The sequence below is a fragment of the Megascapheus bottae genome, chromosome 1 (assembly GCF_031878675.1).
Source record: "Megascapheus bottae isolate mThoBot1 chromosome 1, mThoBot2.hap1, whole genome shotgun sequence".
Lineage (NCBI taxonomy): Eukaryota > Metazoa > Chordata > Mammalia > Rodentia > Geomyidae > Megascapheus > Megascapheus bottae.
Genome location: NC_143509.1, coordinates 103685759 through 103696825, shown reverse-complemented (window position 1 = coordinate 103696825; position 11067 = coordinate 103685759). Strand labels below are relative to the sequence as shown.

The following is an 11067-nucleotide window of genomic DNA, read 5'->3' as shown; positions in this document are numbered from 1 at the left end:
CGTCTTTCCAGGCGTGTCCAGGCGGCTCGGGCCTCGCGTCTGGGCCCCCCAGGGCTGGGGACCAGAGGCGACGGCCTAGGCGTCCGGGGCTGGGGCCCTGGGTGGAGCGCGGGGTCGGAGGTCGGAGGTCAGGGGGCGGCGCGGGCCCGGACCGCGCGGCGGGGCGGCCGCAGTGCCCGCGGCGCCCGGCAGGGGGCGCGCCGGCGTTCGCGCTCGCGGACCCGGGCGGCCGTGCCCCTGACGTCACCGCCCCGCGGTCGCCATGGCGACGGCCTCGCCGGCGCGCGCGTCAGAGCCGCCGGTCTCTTGGCAACCGCCCGATCTCCGCGCCCCTCCGCCCGGCACCGGGCCGCGCGTCGCGCTGGCGTCAAAGCGACGTCAATGGGCTGAGTCCGGCGGGCGGGGGGCGGGCCGGGGGCGGGGCCCGCGGGGCGGGGCGGGGCGGCGCCGCGTGCGGCCGGCGGCGGCGGCGGCGGGGCGCTGACATGCGGCGCGGCCCTGGCGGCGGCGGCAGCGGCAGCGGCGGCGCGAGCGGCGGGCGCCGGGGCAGCGCGGGCGGCGCGAGCGGCGGGGCGGGCGGCGGGGCGCGCGGGGCCGGCGGCGGCCCGGCCTGGGCGCGCGCGGCGCGGCGGAGGTGAGCGGAGGTGAGCGGCGCCGGCGGGCGCCCCGGGGTCCCCACGGCTCGCAGGTGCGCGGGGCGGCGGGACGGAGCGGGCGGCGGGGCGGGCGGCGGGGCGGGCGGCGGGGCTCCGGGAGGCTGGAGCGGAGCCGACCTCGGCGACAGGTGTGGGGCGCGTCCCGCCGGGGCCGGGCCGGGGTGGCCGCGGGTCCGCCCGCCCGGGGAGCCGGGCCGTGGGCAGCCGACCGCGGGCCGGCGTGTGTGGGAACTCGGGGGGCCGGCGGGCTGCGGGGAGCGACGGGGGACGCGAGGTCCGGGACGGGGCACGGCGGGGCCGGGATCGGGGAGCGCGGGGCCGGGCCGGGGAGCGCGGGGCTGGGGAGCGCGGGGCCGGGACGGTGGCTCGGGGCCGGGCCGGGCCGGGGAGCGCGGGGCCGGGGAGCGCGGGGCCGGGCTGGGGAGCGCGGGGCCGGGGAGCGCGGGGCCGGGACGGCGGCTCGGGGCCGGGGAGCTCGGGGCCGGGCCAGGGGAGCGCGGGGCCGGGGAGCTCGGGGCCGGGCCGGGGAGCTCGGGGCCGGGCCGGGGGAGCGCGGGGCCGGGGAGCTCGGGGCCGGGCCGGGGGAGCTCGGGGCCGGGGAGCGCGGGGCCGGGCCGGGTCGAGCCCCCGCCGAGCGCCCCTCGCTGGCCCGCAGGTGCGCGCGGAGCCATGGTGGTCGTGTCGGAGTTCGGCGAGTCGGGCGCGGGCGCGGGCCGGGCCCCGCCGAAGCCGCTCCGGGTGGGCTTCTACGACGTGGAGCGGACCTTGGGCAAAGGCAATTTTGCGGTGGTGAAGCTGGCGCGGCACCGAGTCACCAAAACGCAGGTGCGCGGGGCGGGCGGGGACCGGGGCTGGGGGACTCGGAGCTCGGGACTTGGGGGCCGGGGCTCGGGGACCCGGGGACCGGGGCCGGGGTTAGGGGCTCGGGGACCCGGGGACCGGGGCCGGGGGACTCCGGGCTCGCGGCCCCGGGAGCCGCGCGGACGCCCTGGCTCTTCCCGGCTTTGGATCGCTGGTCGTCCGCTAAGTCTTGGGTTCGGGGAGGAAAGGCGGCGCTTTGTGCCCCGCTGCTGCGTGGCCTGCAGTCGTTAGAGAGTGACCAGAAAGACAAAGGAAGGACCAGACGACAGAGCAGGACCGGCGGCGGCCGCGGCCGGCCCCCACCCGGGCTCCTCCAGAGGACAGAGCCGCCCCCATCGCCCCTCCTCTTGGTGTAACTTTCTGGAGGCCTTCGATGGCTGGGGGAGGGGGAAGTGTCCGCGAAGTCAAGAAACAACCCTTTCCCTTGAACCACTGTTTTTCTTTATAAAATCCGTAGGTGGCAATAAAAATAATTGATAAGACTCGACTGGACTCGGGCAATTTGGAGAAAATCTACCGAGAAGTCCAGCTCATGAAGCTCCTGAACCATCCGCACATTATCAAGCTCTACCAGGTAGGTAGGGGCTCCTCTCCTCTCCTCCCGGCCTGGGGCGCCCCTCCGGCAAGTCCCCCACAGCCTGGCTGGGTTCCTGCAGGTCGCCCCTTCCCTAGATGTGTGTGGGAGTCCGGGAGCTGCTTGTGTACTGTGGATTGCTGATGGCAAGCTGTGCAGATGTAATTACAATTATTTTCTAGCTTTTGGTGGCACTTGAGATTTGCTTCATTAAAATTGGTTCCAGATCTTAATGGATCTCTGTGAGAATCACACCTACTGTGTGACTGCTGGTCAGGCTCTTGAGTGCAGAGAAACGTATCTGGGAGAAACCGGAAGCTCCCACCTTTGAGATAATGATTGAACTTGAAAAGCCACCGTTCCAGCCAGTTTTCTTCAGCTTGTCTGTGCAGTGGTAGCGGGAGCCTTTGTCTTCCCTGGCTAACTCTTCAGGGCTGGGTGGAGAGGCAGCAGGCACCACCTAGAGTTTGTCCTCCATGCCTTCCCCTGCCTGTCTACTGGTTTGTTTTTATGACTTTATTTTTGTTTGAGTGTTGAAATTATTAATGGTGTCTTTGAGAAATGAGGAATCAGGGTACAACATAATCTCTTTTGAATTCTTCTTAGTGATAAGGACAAAATGGAGGCTAGTTAGAGGATTTGTTTTAGTGCAAGAAGACAGAATTTTGTAATTTAAAACGATCCACCCACTGGCTCTTGTGCTCTGTAAGGGACTTGTGTTTCACCGGTCACCTCTGCGCGTTGGCTCAGGGCTCTGGCTTTATTGTGCCCAGCCTCAGCCCCTCCTGCCTGTCTCTTCTTCCTTCCACTTTGCTCACTTTGTGGGGCTCTGCTGAGAGACAGAAGCCAGGTGGATGTTCCACCACTCACTGCCCGAGGGCCTGGAGGCCACGCACTTCGTTCTTCCTGTGGGCTTAGAAGTTTAACCCCACAGCCTTTTTCACCTCCCCTGTTCATGGAGAACAGGAACTGGCAGTGATCTTGCCATGTGTGGAGGACAGTTAAAACTGTCCACTGAATTGTCAGAATTCAAATAGGACTTTCCCTCTTCAGTTTACAGCTCAAAGCAACTCTCTTTAAGAGTGCTTTTTGAAAGAATAACTATGTTATTTTTTCCTGTAAGAGTATTATTTTTCTAGTTCTGAAGTATTTTATAATATACACAAAAATCAGACTGTTTAATTTCCAGTACTGAAGACAGACTTGAATTTTATCTAGTTTCTTTTTTTTTTTTTTTTTTGGCCAGTCCTGGGCTTGAGCTCAGGGCCTGAGCACTGTCCTTGGGCTTTCTCAAGGCTAGAGCTCTACCACTTGAGCCTCAGCACCACTTACAGCTTTTTTCTATGTATGTGGTACCAAGAAATCAAACCTGGGTCTTGGTGCATGCTAGGCAAACACTCTACCACTAGGCCAAACTCCCGGCCCTTTTATCCAGTTTCTTAATGAAGCGTTAAGATTTTTTTTAAGGAGATAATATAAAATTCTTGATCAGTGAGTAAGCCTTCGAGGTGTATGTTGACACAGACATGTGCTGAGTATCTCGAGCCCTCTGGCTTACCTAGCAAAGCTCTGTTCTCACGCCAGAACATTTGACAGTACGTGGGAATGGACCATTGGTTTAAACAACCTGTTGCCTGCTAGGCTTTTGGAAGGTGGGCAGGATTAGAGAGACCATCTCTTGAGGTGCCCCAGCGGTGTGTGAAACAGCCTGTGTCACAGAGGCCAGGTACAAAGTGCAGAGCACAGCCAGGGCAGGCAGGCAGGCAGGCAGGCAGGCAGGCAGGCAGGCAGGCAGGCAGGCTGGCTGGCAGGCTGGCTGGCTGGCTGGCTGGTTAGTGTGCGGTGTGTATGAGTCTTTAAAGTTCTCTTTCTGAACAGGCATTTTTCTTATTTTATCTTCATTGAATGCACTTGATTTTTGCTGTTTCCCCTTAAGGAGGAGTCCCGGGGAAGTTAAAGATTTATTGGGGTTCACATGGATAATTGAAACCTGTGGTCAGTTCCTTTCTCCTGTGACTAAATGTTAGGTCTTTTTTTTTTTTTTTTGTTGCTCTTGTTGCTGCTTTTTAGGTTATGGAGACAAAGGATATGCTTTATATTGTCACCGAGTTTGCAAAAAACGGAGAAATGTTTGGTAAGCAACACTTGTTTGACTCCCTGTTGAAGCCTGCTCTCCCAGTGTCAGGCTACTCCACATTCCTCCGTGCAGACCCTGGGTATCGGGTTAGAGCTTTGTTTCGTGTCTCCTCAGATTATCTGACTTCTAACGGACACCTGAGTGAGAAGGAGGCGCGGAAGACATTCTGGCAGATTCTGTCCGCCGTGGAGTACTGCCACGCCCACCACATTGTGCACCGCGACCTCAAGACGGAGAATCTGCTGCTAGATGGCAACATGGACATCAAGCTGGCAGGCAAGGCTGGCAGGGCGCATGGGGAGGCCGAGTGGCGGGCGGGGGGGGGGGGGAGCACCGCAGCCAGAGCCTAGAGCCTGCCCAGTGCTGGCTGAAGCCACTTCCAAACTGATGACCTTGTTGCTTTGCCTTTCAGATTTTGGATTTGGGAATTTCTACAATCCAGGGGAGCCCTTATCCACGTGGTGTGGGAGCCCCCCGTACGCAGCCCCTGAAGTCTTTGAGGGAAAGGAGTATGAAGGCCCCCAGCTGGATATCTGGGTAGGAGCCTGTGTGTGTGGGCGCCGCTCTCCCCAGGGCTGTGTCCCAGGGCCTACCAGGCCCTGACCCCCGCCGTCTCCTGTTCCCAGAGCCTTGGGGTGGTGCTGTATGTCCTGGTGTGCGGCTCTCTTCCTTTCGATGGGCCCAACCTGCCAACGCTGAGACAGCGGGTGCTGGAGGGGCGCTTCCGAATCCCCTTCTTCATGTCCCAAGGTGAGTGCGCCTGACCAGCCTGCTGGGGCGGCCTCCATGTGCCCACTGGCTGCCTTTGTCAGTCTGCTGTCCAGTGAGAACTAGGCCCAGGTGACTGGGCTGCCAGAGAAGCCACGGAGCCTCTGGCTGGTCCCCGGCCCGCTGTCCCCTGGTGCCTGCTGTAGAGCTGCCACACCCCTATGGGAGCCCCAGGCCCAGCCCTCCTGAGGCGTCCTACCTTCTGGCATGGCCACCCAGAGCTCCTGTGTCCCTCCCCACCCTCCAGACTGTGAGTCGCTGCTCCGTCGCATGCTCGTGGTGGACCCTGCCAAACGCATCACCATCGCCCAAATCCGCCAGCACCGCTGGATGCGGGCGGACCCCGCGCTGGCGCGGCAGGCCGGGCCCGCCCTGCCCGTGCAGGCCTACTCCTCCAACCTGGGCGACTACAATGAGCAGGCACTGGGCATCATGCAGGCCCTGGGCATCGACCGGCAGAGGACGGTGGAGGTGAGCAGGCTGCGTGGTGCCCGCCTGTGACGGGGAGGTGGCAGGGCTCCCCCACAGCTGGTCTTGCCAGCAGAGTTAAAGTGGGAGTGTGGCTAATTTAAGGGCCGGCATGTCCCCTCCTTCAAAGGACATGACACATGCCCAGGAATAACCCAGAGCAGCCTTGTCGCGGGGCCCCGGTGGCCGTGCAGAGTGAGCTCTGCCTGGTCTCAGAGCGGCTGCTGTGCTCTGAACCCACATTTGTGCTCCAGTCCCTGCAGAACAGCAGCTACAACCACTTCGCTGCCATCTACTACCTCCTGCTGGAGCGCCTCAAGGAGCACCGTGGCACGCAGCCCTCTGCCCGGCCCACGCCCAGCCGGCAGCCCCGGCCCCGGAGCTCGGACTTGAGCACGCTGGAGGTGAGGGTGCAGCCGGCCTCCGAGCCCCTCGCCTTGCGTCCTTGGCACTGGGAACTCCTTGCTTAGACCTGAGAGTGGGGGCGGGCCTGCCCTGTGCCCATCCACCCCTGCGGTGGTGCAGTGCCCCGTGCCTGGGCTTCCCTTGCCACTGCTGGAGGCGGGCACCGGGTGGCCTCTGACGGCGTCTCCCTCCCTGATGCCGCAGGCCCCTCAGGACGGCTTCCCCTGTGATCCCTTCCGACCGTCCCTGCTGTGTCCACAGCCCCAGGCCTTGGCGCAGTCTGTCCTGCAGGCAGAGCTGGACTGTGACCTGCACAGCTCGCTACAGGTACGGAGTGCCGTGTCCCCCTCCCCCAGGCCCCCCACCACCCCGCTCTCCAAGCCCCAGAAGTGACCGGTGTGTGTCTCCTCCTGAGCAGCCCCTGTTCTTCCCTGTGGAGCCCAACTGCAGTGGCCTGCCCTGGCCCCGCCCCGCCTCTCCCAGTAGCCTGCTGGACTCAACCATCAGCACGGAAGCCAGGCAGGGGCCTGGCCTGGAGGAGGAGCGGGAGGCCCAGGAGCTCCTGCTGGGCCCCTCGGGCCGAAGACACACGCTGGCCGAGGTCTCCACCCGCTTCTCCCCGCTCGCCCCGCCCTGTGAGTCCACCAGAGCCTGGTGCGGGTGGGCTGGGAAGGCTGTGCCAGGCTCGCTTGTAAGGGACCCTTTGCCTCAGGCGGGCCTGGCTCACGAGCACTGTCCTTTGCAGGCATAGTGGTCTCCTGCTCGGCCTCGGCGAGTCCCTCAGAAGGAGCGAGCTCCGACAGCTGCCTCACCTTCTCCTCGAGCCAGGGCCCTGCTGGGCTCGGGGGCGGGCTGGCCACCCAGGGGCTGCTGGGCGCCTGCTCTCCCGTCAGATTTGCCTCCCCATTCTTGGAGGCCCAGTCCGCCCCGCCTGTGCTGCAGGCTCAGGCGGGCCCGGGTGGAGCCGTCCTGTTCCCTGTCAGCTTCCAGGAGGGGCGGAGGGCGTCAGACACCTCACTGACTCAAGGTGAGAGCCCTGCGCGCATGTCCTTCTCTCTGGGCCTCCTGTCTGGCAGTGGCAGTGGCAGTGGCACCCCCCCTTTTTCACTGAGCTTAGCAGGACTAGAAGGCTCTCGGCCTCCTGGTCGACCTGGCTGCTGAGCATGGCAGACCGTGCTTCAGCTGCTCCTAAGAGCATGGGGCACCGTGCCAGGCAGCTCCTGCCCTGCGGGTGGGTCAGGAAAAGATCCACCGTGAAGGTGGCTCCACACGTCCCACACCAGGGCATCGAGGGCCTGTGAGCCTGTCCGCCCACCAGATACATGGCAGAGTTAGGACTGCTTCCCACACCTGGGGACAGAAGGCTGGGCATGGCGGAGGGTGGAAACTGAAGGGGCTCGGCGCCCAAGCACTGCCGGCCTCTGGGAGAGCTGCGTGTATCACACGTGCTCTTTTCTTCCCTCCTCTCCTCCCAGCGTGGACCGTAGCTAGCAGAGGGCCACAGCTGGGCCCTGGAGCTGGCTGATGCCCGCTTGTGTCTCCTCAGGGCTGAAGGCCTTCCGGCAGCAGCTAAGGAAGAATGCAAGGACCAAAGGGTTCCTGGGGTTGAACAAGATCAAGGGTCTGGCGAGGCAGGTGTGCCAGTCCTCCGCCCGAACCCCCAGGGGCGGCCCCGGCACCCTCCACACTCCTGCCCAGAGCCCGAGTCTGCAGAGCGGCTCTGCCGGCGGCCGAGAAGGCCTGAGCCTGCTGGAGGAGGTGCTGCACCAGCAGAGGTAGGACCGCCAGCCGCACTGCACAGACCCTTCCCTGGCTCCCGCCCCGTGTGAGGCTGACAGCCTCACAGCCTGGGCTGTGCTTCAGGGAGGACGTGGGCATGGGGCAGCGGGCATGGCTGGCCCATGACGGGAGACGCTGCCACAGCAGCCGGGGTGGAGAGGGACTGTCAGGATGGCCCAGAGCCACTCACAGGGTGGGCGGGCACACCTGGGCAGAGTCGGCCGCCTGGGTCTCTGAGTGCAGCAGCAGCAAGACTTCCACCCTCTCCATCTTGCTCTTCAGGCTGCTTCAGCTCCAGCACCACCCAGCGGCTGCATCCAGCGGCCAGCAGGCCCTGCAGCAGACCCCGGCCCCCTGTGTGCTCGCCCCCTGCGACAGCCTCCTGGTGACCGGGCTCCCGCTGCTGCCAGCCCCTCTGCTCCAGGCGGGCGTGTCTCCCGTGGCGTCGGCAGCGCGGCTCCTGGACGTCCACTTACACATCAGCTCGGACCAGGTGCCCCTCCCCGCCAGGCCCCTGCCGCAGTGTCTGGCGGGGCTGGCGCCAGGCTGTGACCCCACCGCGCTGCCGCAGGGAGACTGCGAGATGGAGGACCTGACTTCCAGCCCCCGGGGGACATTTGTCCTGGTGCAGTGAGGGGCCTCATCGCCTGACTCTTCCAAGCAATAATTTCAGATCTGTGAAGATGGTTTCGGACTCAAAGCCAAGAACTTTCTAGAAGCGAAACAAGCAATACATTAGTTGTATGGGCCTTTTAGTTTATTTTGGTTTTACTTTTTCTTGCACTGAGTGGCCTCGACTATGGAAGCTTCTGGCAGAAAAATCACTGGGGTGTTGTGAGGGTGGGGATGGGAGGGGAGCAGGGCCAGGGAAGATGGCTGCCACCCCAGACAGCAGAGCAGAGGAACCGGAGTGAGCCAGCCTTGGCCACAGGCCACCACCGCCAGCTCGGGGGAGCCCGCACGCTGTCTGCAGGCGTGTGTGTCTGTGTTGATGGTGTCCTTTTTGGTTTTCAAGTTGTGTGTTCTCCACTTACTGGACCGTCCGTGCTCTAGTGAAAAAGGAACTTGCCGCCTCCGGTGGGCTGGAGCCGCTCGGGCTCGACCCAGGGGCGGCTGCAGTCTTGGGATTCTCCCGGTCAGAAGGCGCGGAATTTTCTGTTCAGCCGAGCTGCTTCCACTGCTGAGGGTCAGCTTCCAGATTTCTCCCAAGAACCGCGTGGGAGTGGAATGGAACGGAAGGCCCAGACACAGACTGCCCGGGGCCCTTGTCCCAGACCCACGTACCTCAAGGACACCAACGAGTTTTCTGCTGGATCTCATTTTCGCTGCTAATAACTAAATTCTTATGCATTTCATTGCCGGGGTCCAACAAGGACTCCTGCCCTGGGGAATGGTGCAATGTCGTAGCTCGGATGGGCACAGGTGGGCAGAGCTTGCTGGACCCTGCCATCCTTGGCCAGGACCCTCCCTGGTGAAGCTGCCCCTGGCACGCAGGCCCGGGGTGCTGTGGCGTGGCTCTCCTGCAAGGACGATGAAATGAGAAGTTCAGTCAGTGTCTGTAAAGCTTTGTTTCTGTTTTTTAAGCAAATACTGTATATGTGTACAACCAGAAAACAAATGGACACGACTTATTTTTTATATTTTGTACCACACTTTTGTGTTTCTGGTGTCAACCTCGCTCAGTCACGTCTGCACCAGGCTGCACTGAGGAGGGACTGCGGAGTTGCCACCTGGGCACAGGGTGGCGACGAGAGGCTGCCGCCCCACTGGCAGACCAGAGCCTCCGCCCTCCCTCGGCGCCCACCCCTCTCCCTGCCAGGTGCCTTCAGCTTACAGCCTGCAGTGTTATTAGGAAGGGGAAAGGCGAGTGTTTCTAAAAGCCAAAGATTGACTGAGTTACTTGAGGGCAGGAAGGGGCCACAGTGGTCTCCGGTGGTCTCTGTGCCACGTGGTGAGCCTACCACCGATGCCACCACTCTGGCTGGCTCAACGTGGACAAAGGATTTCCCCCGGAGTGGACTGGTTCCTGCCACAGAGAACACCAAAGTCCCGCCTGCCGGCTGCGTCAAAGAGCCAGGGGTGGGCACACGGCCCGGCCTCGACCCCGTGTCCACAGAGGAAGCTTAGTGGCCCGCTTAGCTCCCCGTCCCCTCCCCTGCGGTTCCTGTCCCCAGGCCACAAAAGCGAGGTCTCGTCCCCTGCGTGTCTGAAGCAGTGGCATGCACTTTACTCTCACGGTGGGTTTTGTTTTGGGGAGGAGGCAACCCCGAGTTGCCTCCCTTAGTTTTAGCAATGTGTGTCGTGTAGCTGCGTGAAGACACTACGTGATCTGCTTGATGTGTACATAACTGTTTTTTTTTTTACTACACCTGAATTGTTTCATTTCTTATGTTCACATGAGAAATGTATGCCAAATGGTTAGTTGATGTATGTTTTTTAATTTAATATTTAAATAAAATATTTGGGGGGAACCTGGCCTTTTCTCATAATTCATCTCTGCAGCCTCAGCGTGGGCCTGTGTCACCATCTGAAGCTTCAGATGTTACAGGGTATGGGGCGGGGCGGGGGGAGGAGCAGGGCCCAGCCCCCCAGGCCGTGACTCTCCCTCCAGGCTTCTGCCTCCCCCTCTCCCTGACTGTTCGGTGACTCTGCTAATAAATGGAGGCTCTGGGAGAATCACACAGAAGTCACCACTGCCTTCCAGACACAGCTTGTTACAGGAAGGAAAGCTGCGTTCCTTCTGGTAAAAGTTCATCAGCTCTGCCTACCAGGTGTGGAGATTACAATGGAGGCCACGGGAGAAAGAAAAACCCCAAATTACATACAGGTCCACTGCGACCCCGCAGTTTCTCCTCGGGTCTTCCCCCAAAGACTTGAGAGCGGGACTGGAGATATTTACACGGACGTGTTCATGGCAGGATGACTCACGAGAAAAGCAGAAGCAACCTGGCTTATCAGTAAAGTGCAGTCATCCACAGTGCCGAGCATTATCCAACCTCAAAGAAAGGCAGGGGCTGGTGACTCACCCGGAATCCTACCTGCAGGGAGGCTGAGATCTGAACACTGAGGTCCAGGCCAGCCCGGGCAGAAACATCCATGAGATTCTTATCCCTGCTTATCTAGAAAAAAGGAAGTGGTGTGATTCGAGTGGTAGCCTGCCAGCCCAGCCTTGAGTAGAAGACATACAGCAACCAGTCCTGGGTTGAAGCCCCAGTGCTGATATATACAAAGACGGAGATTCCAGTGTCTACCTCCAGAGCTGAGCAAGTCCACACCAGAGCGGGGCCTCTGCTCAGGGACCTGGCTGGAGACGGGGCAGTGCCCAACTGTGCTGTATGCCCTGGGCAGTCCTGGCGGGCACGGCGTCTGAAAAACCCACACCGGCCATGCTCACAGAGCATATGGCTTGAGACATGCGT

At 61.8% G+C, this 11067-nt stretch overlaps 1 protein-coding gene across 2 annotated transcripts; it reads left to right on the top strand.

Moving 5' to 3' along the window:
- The first annotated feature begins 586 nt into the window (after nucleotides 1–586).
- On the top strand, nucleotides 587–10126 carry Sik1 (salt inducible kinase 1). 2 transcript variants are annotated; one of them, XM_090349852.1, is made up of 14 exons: nucleotides 587–634; nucleotides 1312–1481; nucleotides 1975–2091; nucleotides 4162–4225; nucleotides 4343–4504; nucleotides 4641–4765; nucleotides 4855–4978; nucleotides 5244–5467; nucleotides 5719–5868; nucleotides 6074–6196; nucleotides 6288–6504; nucleotides 6615–6896; nucleotides 7416–7644; nucleotides 7931–10126. In XM_090349852.1, exons 2-14 carry the CDS (start codon nucleotides 1326–1328, stop codon nucleotides 8280–8282), a joined length of 2325 nt encoding a protein of 774 aa, XP_090205978.1. In that variant the 5' UTR covers nucleotides 587–634; nucleotides 1312–1325; the 3' UTR covers nucleotides 8283–10126. The 2 variants fall into 2 exon arrangements, with proteins under 2 accessions (XP_090205978.1, XP_090205972.1); XM_090349846.1 differs by having other exon boundaries at nucleotides 589–644.
- The last annotated feature ends 941 nt before the right edge of the window (nucleotides 10127–11067 follow it).

Coding starts and splice junctions, on each gene's coding strand:
- Sik1 (XM_090349852.1), top strand. CDS start 1,326: ATGGTGGTCGTGTCGGAGTTCGGCGAGTCGGGCGCGGGCGCGGGCCGG. Junction 2,092..4,161: donor ACATTATCAAGCTCTACCAG/GTAGGTAGGGGC, acceptor GCTGCTTTTTAG/GTTATGGAGACAAAGGATAT. Junction 5,468..5,718: donor ACCGGCAGAGGACGGTGGAG/GTGAGCAGGCTG, acceptor TTTGTGCTCCAG/TCCCTGCAGAACAGCAGCTA.